This window comes from Balaenoptera ricei, chromosome 14 (genome assembly GCF_028023285.1).
Source record: "Balaenoptera ricei isolate mBalRic1 chromosome 14, mBalRic1.hap2, whole genome shotgun sequence".
Lineage (NCBI taxonomy): Eukaryota > Metazoa > Chordata > Mammalia > Artiodactyla > Balaenopteridae > Balaenoptera > Balaenoptera ricei.
Window position 1 is genome coordinate 8,653,748 of NC_082652.1, and position 21,404 is coordinate 8,675,151.

Sequence of the window (21,404 nt, forward strand, 5' to 3'; positions counted from 1 at the left end):
TGAAAAGGGTGGCAAGAAAGCCAGTTTCTGCCACTAAATACCTGTGCGTCTAGGGCAAATTATTTAACCTCTCTGGGCCTAATTTTCCATGCCTGTAAAGCTATAGATAGTAGATGATCTTTAAGGTTTCTTAATAGCTCAAAAACTAAATTATCTACTTGTACCTTATTTAGAAATTATTTGTCTACTTTCAAACATAAATAGATTTGGTCCTGGAATGAAAATGCTTTTACGAAAGGTTTTATTGTGTTGCAAGTTGGCTCATGTCTCTCATGCACTGGTCTTTTCCACTGAGACTTTTTTAAGCTCGACCTTCTTTTTTTTTTTTTTTTTTTTTTTTTTGATAGCTACTTTATTTATTTATTTATTTATTTTATTTTTGGCTGTGTTGGGTCTTCGGTTCATGCGAGGGCTTTCTCTAGTTGAGGCAAGTGGGGGCCACTCTTCACCGCGGTGCGGGGACCGCTCTTCATCGCGGTGCGCGGGCCTTTCACTATCGCGGCCCCTCCCGTCGCGGGGCACAGGCTCCAGACGCGCAGGCTCAGTAGTTGTGGCTCACGGGCCCAGCTGCTCCGTGGCATGTGGGATCTTCCCAGACCAGGGCTCGAACCCGTGTCCCCTGCATTAGCAGGCAGATTCTCAACCACTGCGCCACCAGGGAAGCCCCTAAGCTCGACCTTCTTAATATGAATCCTGATCCTACTTGTATGTACCCTCACTTGGAATCTGGGGGCCTCCATACTTAATCTGTTTTTGAAGAGACCATTGTGACTGTTATGCTCTAGAAGAACAATTTTGTCAGTGAGTTTAAATATTGTACTTTGTTAGATATACAATAATAACATTTTTTCAATTTCTTTGTTAGCAAGTTGTTGATATCAGAGAGGAGATGCCAGAGCAGACAGCCAAAAGGATGTTGAGCCTTCTTGGTATCCTTAAATACAAACCTCCAGGAAATGCCACGGACATGTAAGAATCTGATCAAGTGTTGCTTTTTCAGAGCTGTGCTTTAATATCCAAACCTTCACAGTCAGTCTTTCTGGCAATACCTGTTTTCCCTAAGTCAGTGGCCTCAGAAAATCACTGAATTTCAAAATAATCTTGAATTCTTAATGTTATTTTGTCATACACTAGTCTTAAGTGAGTCAGTTCTTTCTCTTAATCAGAAAAGTCAGGCAAATCCATGATTCCATTTTATCATTTATCTGCCATCCTAGACAAAAACAGTGACTTAAACCTGTCCAGTCAATGAAGTGAAGTATTTAGGCTGACTGTACCGGTTAATGGTTCCAAAACAACCTCCCTGTATATTCTAGTGATATATTAAAGGCCTAATTTTATGATTATTGTTAATGTGCAGACTGACTTTAGATTAGCCTTGGTTTTATCTTTTTTAAATAGTCATGGAAAGCAATCAGGAAATTGTAAATTGGATTTTGAGCAAATGTTACCTCTTTTCAAGGTTTACTTTTAAGCCTCTGTGTGTGTGTGTGTTTATTTTCTTTTTATAGGAGTAACTTTCGTCAGGGTCTGGTGATTGGAAGTAAACCTGTAATTTACCCAGTGCTCCACTGGCTTCTTCAGAGGACTAATGAACTGAAGAAAAGAGCATATTTAGCTCGTTTTTTAATAAAACTTGAGGTACCAAGTGAGTTTCTTCAGGATGAAACCGTGGCTGATACCAATAAACAGGTATACAATATATAAATGGTATTTTTAAGCTATCCATAGTGGATTTCAAGGTGCACACGTTCAAATATATATTGATCTCACTTTAGTTTATTTGCTGTCTCCGTATTTCCAGTGGCATCAAAAGGTAAAATAGTTATCAACTAATGTTCAGATGTAATCTCTTGTGAAAATATTGACTTTTGCACACAAATACCTTTTTTGGTGATAGAGTATGTGGATAGAAAAAAAACCCCTGAAATTTGGATCTTAGAATAATTTATTACTTAAGAATTGTGGTGCTCGCTCCAGCAGCACATGTACTAAATATTGGAACGACACAGAGAAGATTAGCATGGCCCCTGCGCAAGGATGACACGCAAATTCATGAAGCATTCCATATTTTTTACTCAGCCATAAAAAGAAGAGAAATTGAGTTATTTGTAATGAGGTGGATGGACCTAGAGTCTGTCATACAGAGTGAAGTAAGTCAGAAAGAGAAAAACAAATACCATATGCTAACACATATATATGGAATCTAAAAAAAAAAAAAGGTTATGAAGAACCTAGGGGCAGGACAGGAATAAAGATGCAGACATAGAGAATGGGCTTGAGGACACGGGGAGGGGGAAGGGTAAGCTGGGACGAAGTGAGAGAGTGGCATGGACATATATACACTACCAAATGTAAAATAGATAGCTAGTGGGAAGCAGCCGCATAGCACAGGGAGATCAGCTCGGTGCTTTGTGACCACCTAGAGGGGTGGGATAGGAAGGGTGGGAGGGAGACACAAAAGAGAGGAGATATGGGGATATATGTATATGTATAGCTGATTCACTCTGTTATAAAGCAGAAACTAACACACCATTGTAAAGCAATTATACTCCAGTAAAGATGTTTAAAAAATAATAAATGTGGGTTAAATAAAAAAAAAAAAAGAATTATGGGTAGATAGGATCCTGGGCTTGGGACTGCAGAATACTTTGTTGATCAGTTCTGTGACTGTATAATTTGTCATCCAAATCAGAGAGGAAAGGGGTTATCATAATAATTACACTGGAGCAAAAGTTATAAATTGACAGTATGCCAGGTGAATTGGGACATGTGAGCACCTTCAAAGATTGTGTGTAGACAAAGAAGCCAAGCTTATGATCTCAAAGGATGTTCCAATCAGGCAGAAGGTAGAGAAAGGACCAGGAATTTGCAATTTCAGTGTACTTTCCTCTCCAGAGTTTTGGGGTGATACTGGGTTCTGGCCTTAAGGTCTTAAAGCTCTTGACTACTCAGGATTCTGGCTGGTCTGGCTCCTGGTCCTGGGATTTCAAAGCACATTGCTGATCAAAGACTATGGAAAGAAAGAATTTAGGCTTAAGATTTCAAAGAACTTTGATTTAAAAGAAAAAAATTTGCCTCTGTTTAGCATTTGTGCTTTTGTCCTATAGTAGGTATGTAGACCGTTTTGTGCCAGTTTGTTGTGAGTAGTCTGTCAATCTATCTCTCCCAATAGATTATGAGATCTATGAAAACAGGTATCATGTCTTATCCATCTTTGTTTTCCTCCAGGGTTTGGTAGGGTTGCTTCTATATGGTACGTGCTCAAAATTTGTATTAATCGAAACAATCAACTAAATGTATTTTCATACATATATTTTGTTATTTTTGGGTAGCCATAGCAGTCACTCAAAATAGAGTCAGTGTTGATCTCTTAAGACATTTCTAGGGTTGAAAGATTTATGCAAATAATTGTGTCAAATGTTACAGTAGATGCCTTGAGAAAAGTACAGCAGAATGAGACCACTGCAGCCCCTACCTTTGAATGCTTTACATAATGTAAGAAATAGAGAGGTGTAACTATGAAATACTATATCCTCCCTACCCTCCCACATCAATAAATTAGATAGAAACCAGTTCCTCTGGAGGAAGGTTATTTTATTTTATTTTTTAAATAAATTTATTTTATTTATTTATTTGTCTGTGTTGGGTCCTCGTTGCTGTGCGCAGGCTTTCTCTAGTTGTGGCGAGTGGGGGCTACTCTTCGTTGCGGGGCTCAGGCTTCTTGTTGCGGTGGCTTCTCTTGTTGCAGAGTGCGGGCTCTGGGTACGCGGGCTTCAGTAGTTGTGGCATGCGGGCTCAGTAGCTGTGGCTCGCGGGCTCTAGAGTGCAGGCTCGGTAGTTGTGGCGCACGGGCTTAGTTGCTCCGCGGCACGTGGGATCTTCCCGGACCAGGGCTCAAACCCGTGTCCCCTGCACTGGCAGGTGGATTCTTAACCACTGCACCACCAGGAACATCCCTGGAGGAAGGTTATTAATAGGCTTTTTACTAAACACACCCAGCTAATTATTAATGGAAGGATTAATAATAATAAAGACATGTTTGGCCTCGAAGCATGTTTGAAGTATATGTATAAAATGACTTACACATTTAGCCATTTAGCAGAGAGCCTAATAAAAAATGAACATTGTCTTTCTAAATGAAGAGTTTTAGAATGATTGATTTACAGACTTGCAGAATATGATCAGTCAAGAAAAAATATTATTAATTTTCTGTCATTATCCACAAAAAAACTATTTTTTAAAAATTTTGGATAAGAGTTCTGATTTTTTTCATTCATTTAACTACTTTTTATTGAACACCTGTATAGGTTATGCACTATGCTAGGCCCTAGGAATGTAGAAGTCTCCACAAGTAATATGATTCTTATCCTCCTGACTCTCACTGTCTAAAGGAGGGAGAGAGACAAGTAACTAGCAATTATAATTTTATATGATATTTACTCTGATATCATGGTACTCTGATATGGAATAGGTACAGGGCTAGAGAAGGCTTCTTTGAGGATAGTGGTGTCTGTGCTGAGACCTGAAGGATTAATAGGAGCTACCCTGGCAAAGGGTGAGGGAGTCATAGAGTATTCTCAGAGGGAATAGGGTGTATAAAGTGAAGGTGGAATATTCCAGGGATTGAAAGAAGATCAACAAAGCTAGTGAATAGAGTGTTAGTTAGGGAAGTAACCAGAGAAGTCTTTAGAGGCCAGATTATATACACCAACTTTTTTTGTGTCCTATATAAATGTTTAAGGATATATTTAAATGCTGTTCTATACCGATTAAGTAATCACTTTAAGTTAATAGATAACCTGATTAAGAAAAGCCTACTGGATCTAGTCACTAGTTTATAATATTTTAACTTGTTCTTTTAGTATGAAGATTTGATGGAAGCCTTTAAAACTTTGCATAAAGAATGTGAGCAGCTCAAGACATCTGGATTTTCTACAGCAGAAATAAGAAGGGTAAAGGAAAAAAACATAATAACCATTTTTTTTGGACTTGAATTAAATTCAGTATGAGTCTTAAGAGTATGTGGAAACTAGTGATAGCAAATGGCAAATTTTCTTTTGTAAGACCTTTGCTGATTCTTTACTGAAGAAATTAATGAGGCCAGGGTAAATTCATAATTAGTTCTTATGTACTATATAGACCATTACCATGGATTAAAAGCAATTAAAATTTGGGTCTTTATCTAATATATATATATATATATATATATATGATATAGAAAAAAAAGTATATATCTGTGTGTATTTGGGATCATGCTATACATAATTATTTGTTTTTTTAATCATTACATGTGAATATATTCCCATTGTTATCTTTCTATGGTATGATTTTTCATGACTAAATTAATTAATATTAATTACTTATTAATATTAATTTAATATTCTGTGGTATGGATAGTCTAACAATTTTTGGTGTTTCGTTTTCATTTTTTGCTGTCATAGATAATGCTGTGATTATCTTCTACATAAATTTATTTGGGGGTACCTGTGATTGTTTCCTTAGAATAAATTCCTAGAAGTAGAATTGCTTATTAAAGCATAAGAGAATTTTTAGGACTTTTGATGTATGTTACTTAGTGTTCTCCAAAAAATGTCTTTATATTCTTGCTAGGTGTGAAAGTTCTTTCTCTAAACCATTGCTAATTCTCACTTTCATGGATTTTGTATTTTTAGAAATCACATCTTTATCTTCTCATTCAAACAGGAAACATTAGAAGTTGCTTCCTCAGGGAGGCCTTCCCTGATTCCCTAGATAGATTAGTTCCCCCCAGTTCTTTCTGTTTCATAACACTCATTACACTTATGACTATTTTAATGTCTGTCTTATCAACTGTATTTAAACCCAGTGAGGGCAGGGACCACGTCTACGTATCTTGTTCACCACAGTATCCCCAGTGCATATCACAGTGCCCTGCATGTGGTAGGTTCTCAATAAGAGTTTGCTGAATGTATAAGAAATGAAAGATGAACTCACATCTAATGGAAAAGAAAGACCCATAAGTAGATAGTTATCACAAAGTATGGAATAAGAGTGATGTCCACCTACGGTTCCTCCATTATGTGATGTGAGTAAACTAAAATGATAAAATAACCTAGAGTCTGTGATTTTAATTTTATTAATTATTACCAAAGTATTTTTCAACATATTCTTTGTAAAGAAGTATGATTAAGCAAAAATAGAAAATAATTCACTCAAAATGCCGTGCTCTAGTGATAACTGCTACTGATATTTTAGTGAATATATTTAAACCTTTTTCTTGGTATTGTATTATATATAAATGTTATAATCTGCTTCTTTCAAGTAATGTCATATCATGACTTTTTCTCATGTCATTCAACATTCTTCATAATTTTTAGTGATTTTCATTGTGTTGTGCCATAATTTACTTAATAATCCTCAGACATTTGGGTCATTTCCAAATTTTAGATATAATTGACATCTATGAGAATCTTTATAGATTCCCAGAGGTGAAATTACTGAGCCAGAATGCATACACATTTATTTTAAGACTTTTGATATTGTTCTTCAGTATAATGCCACCAGTAGTAACAGTGCCTATTTCCCCAAATCCTGTCAGTACTGAATACCGTATATATTTTTCCTTTTATTATTACTGTGAGAGTTAGCCTATTAGTTTTTTGGTTAGGAAGGATTTTTTGTTTGTTTGTTTTCACTAGAAACTATTGTGGAGCTGGTTAAAAGACATTTTTGAAATCTTTATTTTTAGAAAGAGAATTGCTTAATTGACAAAACCAGATACAAATTTATGTCTTGAAAACACCATAGCCTTAAAAATAATTTTGATGGAAAATTGACAGAATATATAGTTTGGTATTTAACAGAGCAGACGGGATGTCAGCAGCTGTTGTTCATGTTTTTAGACCTGTACACTTTCCATTATAGAAGATTTTTGAAAAATCATGTGCCCATATTTGGAATCAGAACACAAATGGTCTGGTTGGCAGCTTTACCTTGCTACTTTGTAACCTGTTTCAGTTGCTTTTCTAGATGAACACCAAGCTACCAAATAAATTACCCTGCATAAAGAACCCTGGGGTGAGGGGTGGGAATAGAAATGCCCTTCATCCAAAAGAGGATCTTTGTTCCTTAATGCTCTGGTTATAAATGATGGAAATGGTAGATGCATAATCATGTAAAAACCTTATCTGAATTCTACAGACAAAATACTTTTTCTTATAATGTCTTCTTGACTACTTTTTAGGATATCAGTGCAATGGAGGAAGAAAAGGATCAGCTCATTAAGAGAGTTGAACGTTTGAAGAAAAGGGTAAGGCAAGAATTAGCACTGTAGGACTTTGGCCCCAAGTCCCAAGGACTTGCAAAGATTTAGGAATGCAAATAAAGATTAAGCAAGGCATGAGTGTACATCGGAGGCTGGAGTCAAATACATTGATGGAAAGGGAATCTCCCTAGGCAGTAGCCCAAAACTTGTTAAGGACCTGGAGTCCTAAACTTTAGTGTCATCTCTAGGGAATACAGTTTACCAAAAGGAAATGATAAGTGGATGTCTGAGTCATGTGACATGCTCATGTCTTTCTTAAACCTGATAGTAACATATACTATTTATTCCCTCACTGTAGGTGGAGACAGTTCAGAATCATCAACGGATGCTTAAAATAGCAAGGCAACTTCGAGTTGAGAAAGAGAGAGAAGAATTTCTTGCACAACAGAAACAGGAACAAAAGAATCAGGTACCCACATAAAAGTTTATATTCTCATTGTGAAAGAAATCGTTCCTGCTGATCATTCAAATGTAAAGAAGATTTTTTAGAATTGTAGAAGTTCACGTTTCCCTTTGTTAACATGATGAAATACTCTTTTTAAGAGTATTGTGTGGCACCAACAGCAAAAACAATACCATCTTTTGGGTTCTATTCTCTGTAGGTATCTATACACTATCTTTTGGCCCATGCTTAACTCATGTTGTTCCAGCCTTACAGAATATCCATTGTAATGTTAAGCAGTAAGATTAACTGCTAATAAAACTTCTAGAATCTCTAAAGAGTGTCCTGAGATTCTGGGGCTATGAAAGAACATCCATTTTATTCCACTGATCACGGTATTCTTTACACTCTACTCCATGGGCAAATAAGCAGATCTTGAAAAGGCCCCAAATTACCCACACTCCACGTTTTTACTCTGCCTTAAAGAAAAAATAATTTGGCCAGAAAGTATTTCTTTTTTTTTTTTTAATTTATTTATTTATTTTTGGCTGCATTTGGTCCTCGTTGCTGCGTGCAGGTTTTCTTTAGTTGCGGCGAGCAGGGGCTACTCTTTGCTGTGGTGCGCTGGCTTCTCATTGCAGAGGCTTCTCTTGTTGCGGAGCATGGGCTCTAGGCACATGGGCTTCAGTAGTTGCGGCGCATGGGCTCAGTGGTTGCGGCTCATGGGCTCTAGAGCACAGGCTCAGTAGTTGTGGCGCATGGGCTTAGTTGCTCTGCGGCATGTGGGATCCTCCCGGACCAGGACTCGAACCTGTGTCCCCTGCACTGGCAGGCAGATTCTTAACCACTGCGCCACCAGGGAATTCCCGGCCAGAAAGTATTTCTTGTATTTTATTAAAAATCTATCTTAGGGGCTTCCCTGGTGGCGCAGTGGTTGAGAATCTGCCTGCTAATGGAGAGGACACGGGTTCGAGCCCTGGTCTGGGAAGATCCCACATGCCGCGGAGCAACTAGGCCCGTGAGCCACAACTACTGAGCCTGCGCGTCTGGAGCCTGTGCTCCGCAACAAAAGAGGCCGCGATAGTGAGAGGCCCGCGCACCGCGATGAAGAGTGGCCCCCACTTGCCACAACTAGAGAAATCCCTCTCACAGAAACGAAGACCCAACACAGCCAAAAATAAATAAACTAATTAATTAATTTAAAAAAAAATCTATCTTAAAACTGAGTAGACTTGTACATTAAAAATATATTTCAAATCAGCTTCATTTCCTACTAAGTGAGCAGGTTAGATGTTTGGCTCTTTTGGAACTTGGCTTGGCATCATAATAATTACCCTGCAGCAGTAAGCTGCATTGCCCATGCCCTGAATGGTTACTTAGCATCAGTTTCTGATTCCTGAGCCATCATTTCTGAGAATGCTAGCATTCCTTAGAATAAAGAAAACCATGTTTTAACAAGAAAAGCCTGGTGCATATACTTTTCTAACCAGCATTTTTCCTTGATCACCTAATTCAACAAATAACTAAAGAAAAAATGTCTGAAAGCTTTTCTTTTAAGTTTTACATGAAAAGGTATTGAGCAAACCAATTACATTTTGGGTTTAGCTTAATAATTTCTTAGTTATTATCATTTGTTCCCTTTACAGCATAATAATTATGTGGAACTTGTATTTTTCATTGCATGTCTATATGAATGGTAGGTTTCATTAGACTAAGGAAGTAACAGATCTAATTGTATTTTAAAGCTATTTCATGCAGTGCAGAGACTGCAAAGAATACAAAACCAGTTGAAAAGTATGCGCCATGCAGCAGCAGATGCGAAGCCTGAAAGTAAGTGGAAATTATATTATATGACATAGATGATCATATAATATGATATAAGTCATCATATTAGTGAGAATATTAGTTTAAATCAGTAGTCTTCCTTACTAATGGGAACTAATTATCGTCAAGTGATAGCTCAGCATTTTAGGGCATCATTTCCTAGCTAGTAAGTGACAGCCCTGATGAAGACATCCTTAAGTGTTCACCTGTGGTTTTTAAATTCCCTTTCAGTGTTTTGTCAGAGGGTGAACTAATGAAAACCACCATGGAGAGAGGCTCTCTGGTGTGTGAATGTGTAAAATACTTAGAATGGATTTTATGAGAATGATGGATGGAAAAAATGTGAATATTGTTTTAGTGCCAGGGCTATAAAGAAAAAGTAAAATGCTGGACCCTTAAAACTGAGTGTTGTTTCATATTTTGGGTTGTGCTAATGACATGGGTATCCCTGGCTCTGTTGGCACATTAGCTTTACATAGAGGATACATTGTTCTGATATCCCAGATTATACCACCAAACCTATCCTAGGCATTTTTTAAGTGTGCTCATCAGAAGGGAGACCATGTAAATTGGAAGAGCAGTAAAAAGTTCTCATTGGTATTGGAGAAATATTTCAATATAAATATCCAGCTATGGGAAGGTTAATTTATCTTTTTCTAGTATTCTGTGAAATATTATACTCTAAGATATAATATACAGAACGACTGTAATAAAAAAGACAGTCAATAACAGGTGTTGACAAGGATGTAGAGAAATTGGAACCTGCATACTTTGCTAGTGGGAATGTAAAATGATGCATCCACTTTGGAAAACAGTTTGGCAGTTCCTCAAAGTGTTAAACCTAGAATTACCATATGATCTGGCAATTTTATTCTACCCAAGAGAGTTTAAAACATATGTCCACACAAAAACTTGTACGTAAATGTTCATAGCAGCATTGTTCATAATAGCCAAAAAGTAAAAACAACCCCAGTATCCCTAAACTGATGAATGAATAAATGAACTGTAGCATATCCATACAGTGGAATGTTATCCAACAATAAAAGGAATGAAGTGTTGATACATGCTACAATATGGATGAACCCCAAAAACATCTTAAGTGAAAGAAACTAGTCACAAAAACATATTATATGATCCCATTTGTATGAAATTTCCAGAATAAGCAAATCCATAGAGATGGAAGTCAAACTATTGATTGCCTAGGGTTGAGGAACTGTAGGGGAGGACAGCTGTGTTGGTAGGTGGATGATGGGGGGAAGAAGTGACTGCTAGTGGGTATAGTGGCTTCTTTTGAAGCTGATTAAAATGGTCTAAAATTGATTGTCGTAATCGTTACACAATTCTGTGAATATACTAAAAGCCATTGAATTGTACACTTTAAACAGATGAATTGTATGGCTGTGTGGTAAGTTATATCTCAATAAAGCTGTTGAAAGAGATAATACAGTATTTCCTTGTTTGTAGACACATGTTCTTTACCATTTTAATTGTTTTTGCAATTGGGATACATCTTTTACTTTATGTATGCATTTCACATGGTATTTGTAATTTAGTTGATGGTGTCTTATAATGGATGGCATCTTAAAATCAAGGAAATACGTATTAATTGATATTTAAGAAACCAGTAGAGTACTCCCTATAAAATGTATGGTTCATACATATTAATTAGTGGCTTTCCATAGAATCTCTGACTCCTCTCAGTCATAAGTTCAGATTCAAGCAATACCTGGAAGTTTCCATGCATTTAGTTGTTGGTGTCATTTGATTCTTTATTCACTAGGTTTTCACTTTTTAGGAGAATGTTTAGGACAAAAGAAAGTAATTTTTTAGTGCTTTTTTCCTCCTTAGTATTATATATAGTACATCTTTTTAGTATATGTTCTTTGGGTTTGATGTAGGTTCCTTCACATCTTTACTGTAAAAAATTAAGATAAATCTTCAAAAGAAATTCCTTAAATTATAGCCATTTAAAAATTAATATCAGTAAGCAATTTGTTTTCATATGTCTATCCTTGCTAAGAAATTTCTAGAACTTAACATTAATAGTGAATTTTTGAAAATGAAGGTAATGTATACAAGAATTGAAAGATTTGGTATGCAGAAAAATTGATTGATCAGTACAGTTTAATACAACTTAAAATGTTAGCCTGAACATGTGTTTTTGCAGTGTCTGTTATCCTCAATTTTATTAGGTTAAATATTTCTTGCTATTATGTTTTAATTCTGGTAACTAAACAGAATATCCAAAGACATTTATAGTATTAGTAATATTTCATTTTTTGTTTGAATTGATAGACTTTGTTTTGCTTTGGCTTTCTAGACTAAATAGAATTGTTTGGGCCAGGAAATACATAATTATTTAGTAATAAAATGGACAAATAAAGTTGTTCTGTTTTGGGCATCTCTCGAGATGTTGGTTTAAAATATTAATATAAGCAATATGTTAGTAGATGATGCTAAACAATAAAATCAGTTGCGTTGTTACGCAGTAATATAAATAATTGGCTCAAAACCAATAGTCCATTAATTCAGTGTTTATTGAACATCTGCTACATGTCAGATACTGTGCTAAGTGCTAGGAATAGAAAGAAAAGCTATTTCTATTAAAGTGCTCACAGTCTAATGGAGAAATGACAAGCAGTGGACAATTATAATGCAGTGTGACAAATACACCAATGGAGCTCAGCACAGGCTCTGATGAGAACACAGAGGCAAAGAGCACTAAACGCTAACACAGAGTCAAATGGTTTCCTGGAGGTGTGGCAATTGAGTTAAATTAAAGCTGGAGAGGTAGAGGAGTGGAAGACATTCCATGCCAAGGCACAGTGACCTAAAAGAACATAAATGTAGTAGGCTAAGCAAATGATGGAGGAAGAAGTAGAGATAAAAGGGCAGGCTTCTTCTGACTGCTTGTCTTTGAAGACGAGGGAGAGAGTGTGCAAATGATTGAGAAATATATTACTGTGCATAGATTGAGGCAGGGTAGTGGTCTAGTGGTGTTCACATTGCTGGAGAGCCAGTCAGACAAAGGAAGATTGGAAGATTCAGGAGGAAAAGGTGAGAATTGGTAACAACCTTTCCTGTGTGCTCCCACTGTGTCCCTGTATTGCACTGAATGTTCTACAGCAATTGCCATAATATGTTAATTGTTGGCATATCTGACTCTGACACAGCTAAACTCCAGGCTAGTCACCAAGTCATAATTGTTCTTTCTATTTTCAGGCCTTAGCACACAGATAACACACAGCCAGCATTCAGTAAACAATCTGTTAAATAGTTGGGAGGTGGGAGTAGAGACCTTACCCCTGCATAGGAAGAAAATTATGTTTTCCACAGGTAGGAGGGAAACCAAGTAAGAAAAAAAAATGGCTGAAAATATAAAAATAAGGTATTAAAAAAAAAATAAGGTATTATGTGTGCAATATATGTTCTTTGTGGATGGACAGGGAGTGGGGAGCAGGAAGTTAAGGAGTTCCTGCTTTGTTGACATCTTTCTGGGAAGCAGAGTCTTAAGGATTATATTCAGCAGCCTAGGAAAAGAGTAAATTAAACAGATGTTCAGTTGCTTCAGGTATTTAGTTTAATAAGGTCCATCGAAATTTTTTAGTAACAACAAATGGCTTACAAAAAATTTCTATTTGCTTAAATAACATAAAAGTATTTTTAGTATAACAGTGTAATTTGTATTTTTTCAGAGTAACAGCTGTATTATAAAATATTCACTTAAGTTAATTCATCTTTATACTCTACATATTCCTGAGATTTATTATGTAAAAGAAGCTACTCATTCAGTTGTAGTAGGATCAGTGAGACGTTTTCAGAGGGTTTTTAATCAAAATGTTTCCGGAGATCTTAAGTGACCTTATATTTAATTTCACCAGGATTTTCAAAGATAATTTTTTAAAAACTGCATAGAAACGTGTCCACTTTTCAAAGTATAAGTTAAAATTTTTAAGAGAAGAATTTAAAATGTGATGGAAACTCTGTTTTTATGTTTTTTAATAGCTTTACTGAGGTAAAATGGACATACAGTAAACAGCACGTTTAGAGTATATACACTTGATAAGTTTTGACATACGTATACACTAGTGAAACTGTCAACCTTAATCAAAATAACAAATATATCCATCACCCCTAAACATTTCCTTGTGCCGCTTTGTAATTTCTCACTCCTGCCCCTCTCTGCCTCTCTAACCCACCTCAGGCAACCATTGATCTGCTTTCTGTTACTATAGATTGGTTTGTATTTTCTAGAATTAGAAACTTTTTTTAAATAAGGAAAGTAATATTTAAGAATTTTAAATCTTTAAAAACATTTTAGATTTTGATTTCTTGCATCTCTGATTACATGCACTATGTTTAAGAACTTGAAGGTGGAAAAACTAGTCATCTAATAGCCAAAGAAGCCAGGTTGTAGAGCTAATTGGAAACCATATAGGAATGTCTGCCTAATTATAGTGTGATTCAGTAAACACTTTCCTTCCTTTCCCCAGTCCCTAAAAAAAGAGGTGGAAAATTGTAGGGATGAATGGAAAACTCGTGAATTTGCCATTAATAAATTTTTACACATTAATATATGGTTAGCACAGCAGAACTAAAAATAATTTTAAGGCTTTGGCCGAGATTTATTATGCAATCTACGTACGTAGGTTACTTAAACCGGAAATCCAGTGTTTTAAAAAGTCAAGCCAGAATTTGTAAATGTGTAATGGAAAGATCTGAAATAAACTTTTTAAAGCTCTCAAGGCTGGGAATTTATAACAAAACCATTATTCACTGAAAACCTGTATATGTGTATGTTTGTTCACTCTGCCAGAATAAGAAAACTTAAATCTTAAAAATGTAATTTAAGTTGCCACTTAACTGTAAACTAATACTTTACAAAATCAAAACTACCAAACATGGAAAACTGAAAATGTTTATGAATGTAGATAATTTCTCTTTTTCAGATTTTAACTTATACCTTTAGTAATATCTTCATTGGTTTAAAGCTAAAAATGATAATGTATTACCATTTATGAAGTATTAGAATAGGAATATAAATTGCATCATAAGTACTGCAAAAGAAGAAGAATAAATGACCACTTATAGAAGAAATAACCTGGATTAGATTTCATTTGTGTTGTCATTTGGTTCATGGATTCCTTAAATACTTAGACGACAAAATATGACCCAACAAAATATTTGGCACTGTAAAGGTTATTTTTGCATATTGTGGACTGTAAAAGAATTAGGTGGTAATTTGGAAAGATCATAATATTTCTTCTTCTATAATTTAAATATTCTTCTATGTAAATTGTCCTTCGTTATCACTCTAATTAACAGCAAAAAAATTTCAGTGGCCAATCTTTTATTCTATACTAGGTATTATACAGAATGCTTTCAATGGATGTGCCCTACTATCCAGGTCTTATGTTTTAAAATGTACAAAGCATCACTTTACCTACTCTCTTGGGCTGAATATTCATTTATTTTATTTTTATAGGTTTAATGAAGAGGCTAGAGGAGGAGATAAAGTTTAATTCATATATGGTAACTGAAAAATTTCCTAAAGAATTAGAGAACAAGAAAAAAGAATTGCAGTTTTTACAGAAGGTGGTTTCAGAGCCTGCTATGGGTCATTCTGATCTTCTTGAACTTGAATCTAAAGTAAGTAACAATCGTCTTCTTTTTATAAGCTTCCAATTTTATCTCATCCCCAGTCCTGTGAAAATTATGTGAACTGCTTTCTGTAGTGTCCTACTCTTGACTCTTAAGTTAACCTGTGCTAAGAGCTGACAGCTCTTATGAGGAGTTGTTCTTTATGAGAAATTATAGCACGTAATGCTGTCACTTAATCCACATGGTGTTATAAAAACCTAGTCAACTGATTAGGAAACTGGGTAACTTGGATATATAAATTAATGTATATGATTGACTCAGTTTATATATTCATAATATAATAATTTAGTTGACAATTTTTAAAATATCATAAATGTGATTACTTTTTATTTCCAAGAATAATATTATAGCAATTTTGTATTTAAAGCTAATGTTTTTTATTAGCTTTTTATGCCTGCTATGGAATTACTAAACTTCCTTGTAATGCTCATTGAAACCTGGTATCATAACATTTTTCTTCCCTAAAAACACTAATCAGAGGTATATTTTTTTAAATAATTAAATATCATGAAAATTGATTGAAAGATTTTGACTTTAATGTGCTTAATAGCCACTACAATTAAATACATAATTCTAATGATTTTATTCTTTTAATTTATGTATAGAAATCAGTTGTCCAAGTCAGTTTTGGCTCAGTTTAATGTTATAGGATTAACAGGAAAATTCTAGTTTTTTCAAAGGATAGTTATACTGAAAGCCATGTAATTAAAAAAAATTTATTATAGGACTATATGCTTCTATTGGCTTTATTCAGTTTTACTACATTTGAGAAAAGCTTAGATTAATGAGTAGGATAAATGACAGCTATTATAGAATCACAGATCATTCATTAGAATAGGAAGGGTTTTTAGATGTCATTCATGTCAACTCTCAGCTGGGTTTGTGAATTCCTTGTACTAAATCCCTGGGGAATGTTAGTCCAGATTTGCTTTATCACTTACAGTTACATGAAAGTCACAGCCTAGGTGAAGGGATAACTTCAGATTTTTAGAAATCATCTTTTTGATAGTAATATATAAATATTTCATGTAGAATACTTTAGGATAATTTAGATATGGATGGTTAAATCCATGTAAGTAATCAAATTGTGTAAATATATATCATGAACTGTGAAATGCAAGTTGTCTCTAAAAGTAATCGTAACAGCCCACTCATAATGTTAATGGAGCTGATCCTCCCATCAAATTACTGATAATAACAACTGTAAATTCAAAGCTTTGTTTGGCCAGATGTCCCTTAGTTTGGGTATTCGTAGGCAGAGTTTTAACCTTTTTATTTTCATACTGTTTTAGATAAATGAAATAAACACACAGATCAGTCAGCTGATTGAAAAGAAAATGATGAGAAATGAGCCAATTGAAGGCAAACTGTCACTATATAGGCAACAGGTAAGACCACTCCTTTTGGCTCACATATTTAGGTCTATAATCTTGTTGGTGAACATTTTCATTAATACCATGGTCTGTGTTATCGATAGTCTTAAAGTGAGAAGGAAGCAAAGAATAAATGTTCTCCTGTCATTGCTAATCTCTAGATTATAACAAAGAATTTGTGGAAAAGCCACAAAAGATACATGTTCAGGTTTGAAATTCAATATATCTGATAATGCTTAGTTTCCTTAGTGTCTGCCAACTGTGGTGATAGAGCTCTTTGTGGTTATATCTGTGAGTGTGAAATTTGATTTTTTATATGAATGCTTACTTTAAGTGGTATAAATAAGACTATTTATAATCTTTAATGAGCTAAAGGCAATATACTTTTTCAGGTTTAAAGTTAGTTTGAAAAAATATAGAATAAATTGAATTTTAGTGCTAAGGCATTTATCATTTTATCCAGAAGTCATGAGGGTATATATGTTGTTATGTATTTCTACACAGAAGGCTCAAATGACAGCCATGGGTTACCTGACAAGAACCTTGGCAAGAGAGTTTAGTGTGAAGAGCATTCTGTAACCTCAGAAAATACTGAGCTACATAACAAAGCATTATTCAAGGATGCTAGAATTTTTTAAAAACCTTTTTATAATGGAAAAATTTAACCATATACAAAGGTAGAGAAAATAGTTCAGTAAACCCTCGTGTGTCCCTCAGCTATAGCAATCATGGCCATTCTTGTTTCATCTATACCCCCCGCCCCAACTGGATTATTTGAAGTAAATCTTAGACTTCATATAATTTCATCTACAAATATCTCAGAACGTATCTTTAAAAAATAAAAACTTTTAAAAAACTTAACATACCACATTTGAAAATTTTATTACTTCCTTAATATTGGCAGATATCCAAACAATGTTCAGATTTCCTTGATTGTCTCTTTTTCTTTCTTTTTTTCCTTTCCTGTTTTTTTTCCCCCCCAGTGTCTTTGTTTTAATTAGGATCCATACAGGATTTATACACTGCATTTGGTTGATATATTTGTCTCTTTCAATCTATAGGCTCTCTTCCCTACTTATTTATCCATTCATTTAATAATTTTCTTGCAGTTTTTTTAATTGAAACTTGTTTATTTATCCTATAGCATTTCCCATAGTTGGTGTTTTACTGATTGCAGCCTGATGGTGTCCTTTTAAAATGTTCCTCTGTTTCCTGTATTTCCTATATATTAGATCTAGAAGCTTGAACAGGTTCTGTTTTGATTTTTTTTTTTTTGGTCAAGAATATTCTCTAAGTGGTATTTTATACTTTCATTTGGAGGGAATAATGTCTGGTTGTCTCTTTTTTTGTGATTTTTTTGTGCCATTGATTATCAGTGCCTGTCCATTTATTTCATGAGGGATAATAAAATGTTGCTACTATGATTCCTTCTTCATTTATTAGCAGGACTACTTTTTTTATTGAAATATAGTTGATTTACAATGTTGTGTTAATTTCTGTTGTACAGCAAAGTGAATCAGTTATACATATATACATTCTTTTTTATATTCTTTTCCATTATGGCTTATCACAGAATATTGAATATAGTTCCCTGTGCTGTACAGTAGGACCTTGTTTTTGTCTTCCTCTTTCTGACTTACTTTACTTAGTATGATAATCTCTAGGTCCGTCCATGTAGCTGCAAATGGCATTATTTCATTCTTTTTTATGGCTGAGTAGTATTCCATTGTATATATGTACCACATCTTTATCCACTCATCTGTCAACGGACATTTAGGTTGTTTCCATGTCTTGGCTATTGTGAATAGTGCTGCTATGAACATAGGGGTGCATGTGTCTTTTTGAATTATGTTTTTGTCCATATATATGCCCAGGAGTAGGATTGCTGGATCATATGGCAACTCTATTTTCAGTTTTTTGAGGAACCTCCATACTGTTTTCCACAGTGGCTGCACCAATTTAGATTCCGACCAACCGTGTAGGAGGGTTCCCTTCTCTCCACACCCTCTCCAGCATTTGTTATTTGTAGACGTCTTAATGATGGCCATTCTGACTGGTGTGAGGTGGTACCTCATTGTAGTTTTGACTTGCATTTCTCTAATAATTAACGATGTTGAAGCTGGACTACTTCTGAAAAGAGAAACCTCCTCTCATCAGCTATTTGGTTATCCTGGAGTATAGTTCATACAGGAAAGTCAGGGTGCATGCTTGATTCTTATTTTTATTTTTCAGTTTTCAAAATGAATTGGTTGCCTCTAACATTAAAAATGATTAATTAGGGTTAGTTTTTAATTTTTTTGGTTTCTTATCTTTTTAATGTTATTATGAACCATAGATGTAATGAAATTTAGGTTGCAAACATTTCCCTTAATGATGCTCAAATTGTCCCATTTTTGGCTGGTAGGAGGCTTTTCAAGTTAATTTCTGAGTCCTTTTAAAATACTATTTGTCTTTGATAACATCCTTGCTTTCTGGTATGATTAAGATAGTTTCTAGGCTCATGTTTTACATTTCCTACCCCAGTCTTGGAATTAGACTTTCTTCTATGAGCCTGATATGTTTTAGTAGGAAATGATATTTACAGACCACAGTCTGGGTATTAGTACTTCTCATTGCTACTGGGATGGCCATTGTTTTTAGGTCTTTTTAGTGGACAGAGCTAGGAAGTATTTTTTCTCTTTCTCTCTCATAATGTACACCATGAGTTCATACTGATCCTTTCAGTTCAGATTCAAGACTACTGGTTTTTTTTGTTTGTTTGTTTGTTTGTTTTTAGTTTATGTAAAAATATATTTGACCAAAATGTAGAAAAAGTGATAATATTATATATGATACAGTTGCAAGAATCTAAATGAAAAGTGTGGGTTTTATTCAGTTGCACAACTTGCTAGTGTATCTCCTGGATAGTGTAATGCTTAGTGAGGGGCAGAAAATTCGGATAAGCTAGAAGCACAGGGTGATTTTTAGTCAGAATTGTAAGCCTGAGTTGGCCCCCACACTGCTGGGGAATGTGGAATGTTTCAGCTCTGAGATGTTAACTGAGAAAGCAGAAATATAACAAAGCCAGAATCTGCAGCCCTGTCTACAAAATACTCCATATCCAGTTTAATCAGGAGTTTCTTGGTTTTTATTAACTTGGTTCTGAAGAATGAATTAAAATTCTAGATAAGTAAATCTCCAATTTGCCATTCCCTGTAATATAGAGGAGATGAAGTTAGGCGAATTACTTTTTTATCTCTACTTTGCTGTCAGAGAGGGCCATTCTGCCCAGTATTTGTTTATAGAAAAACAGTTCTTGCTCAATTATTGATGGCGAGCAGTACTTTTGATATGGCTTCTCTGAATGGGAGGGAATTCTACAGTATTCATTCCTGCGCAGTAGATGGCCTCATATCAGAGCAGGTAAGCATGGGTCATTATTGGAATAAGACATCAGCTCCTCAGAGAACAACTTTAGAATGAAAGAAACATATAGAAGACATATCAAGGATCTATCCAGAAAATACTGGGTAATTATTATGACTCTTTTCCAAGCACTCTCATGCTGACTGCTCAGAGGATGTTTGCTTGGCACGGTGGAGTGTGGAAAAGAGCCAGGATGATTAGGTTAATCTCTCTGTGGTTTATGACTTCCCACAGTAAGCCCCACCTACCCCTTCTTTGCTCTGGATGGAAAAGACCCACCCATTTTAATATGATGGTCCCTGGCCTCCTGTAGTGTGACCAATGGTAGATATTCTTCAACCTCTTAAATTGACCCATGACTAGACATTGGAATCTGTGCTTTGAAAGTGTAGGGTTGTCTGTTCCACGAACCAAAGGCCCTCAAGGACTACTGGGTTTTTACTTCACCTCATCAATCTCCCATTTTCCTCCTTATCCCAAATTGAAAATTCTGGTTCTCAGAAACACCAACATAATTGCATTCATTATTTGCTTCATTCCATTGACACCAACATAGTTCATCATTTGCTTAAATCCATGCATTACATGCAACAGTTTCAAAATAAAAGTACCAATACTACCATCAAAAATACGATTACTGGGCTTCCCTGGTGGCGTAGTGGTTGAGAATCTGCCTGCCAATGCAGGGGACATGGGTTCGAGCCCTGGTCTGGGAAGATCCCACATGCCGCGGAGCGACTAGGCCCTTGAGCCACAATTGCTGAGCCTGCGCGTCTGGAGCCTGTGCTCCGCAACAGGAGAGGCCGCGATAGTGAGAGGCCCGCGCACGGCGATGAAGAGTGGCCCCCACTTGCCGCAACTAGAGAAAGCCCTCGCACAGAAACGAAGACCCAACACAGCCATAAATAAATTTAAAAAAAAAAAAAATACGATTACTGCTGAAAATTGTTTTTTAGTTTGTTTTGTCTTTAGGATATATCCCCCTAGGGTTATATAGTCAAATTACTGTTTTAAAGTTACTGGGAATAATTCTTCTGTATGGTTAGGCCACAAAGGAAACTGGATAATTACATACGGTCTTTTTGATTTTTAGGGATTACTTTTTAGGGATTAATTTGTTTTATAATTATTTAAAATATTTACATGATTCCAGGTCAAAGCTACAAAACAAGAAGTATTTGAAGAAGTTTCTAGCATCTACCTCTGTGCTATCCACCCTATTCTTTCCTTCCCCCATAGGTATTTTTTAATTTTGTAGTTTATTATTCCATTAAAAATAATATTATATATACATGTATTCATATATTTCCATCCTCAGAGAAAGAAGAGCATATTATACACTTTTATTCTCCATGCTTTTTTCTTAATATATGCTTGTGAATAGTAGAATAATCTTTATTCCTTTATAAATTTATTGAGATACAGTTTACATGCTGTACAATTCACCCATTTA

General features: G+C 35.2%; 1 protein-coding gene and 1 non-coding gene across 10 annotated transcripts in view; both read left to right on the top strand.

The window, feature by feature from the left end:
* The window catches only part of IFT81 (intraflagellar transport 81), a 105,792-nt gene that overhangs the window by 22,365 nt on the left and 62,023 nt on the right, over positions 1 to 21,404 (top strand). For all 9 annotated transcript variants that reach the window (XM_059895659.1, XM_059895662.1, XM_059895658.1 and 6 more), the window contains 8 exons: positions 866 to 969; positions 1,512 to 1,692; positions 4,866 to 4,955; positions 7,226 to 7,291; positions 7,605 to 7,715; positions 9,434 to 9,518; positions 14,998 to 15,161; positions 16,466 to 16,561. In XM_059895659.1, coding sequence (XP_059751642.1) covers positions 866 to 969; positions 1,512 to 1,692; positions 4,866 to 4,955; positions 7,226 to 7,291; positions 7,605 to 7,715; positions 9,434 to 9,518; positions 14,998 to 15,161; positions 16,466 to 16,561 — 897 coding nt within the window. The remainder of the gene's footprint in view (positions 1 to 865; positions 970 to 1,511; positions 1,693 to 4,865; positions 4,956 to 7,225; positions 7,292 to 7,604; positions 7,716 to 9,433; positions 9,519 to 14,997; positions 15,162 to 16,465; positions 16,562 to 21,404) is intronic.
* LOC132348291 (U6 spliceosomal RNA) lies at positions 1,968 to 2,075 on the top strand. Its single transcript, XR_009497418.1, has one exon. It is a non-coding gene; the product is annotated as a U6 spliceosomal RNA (small nuclear RNA).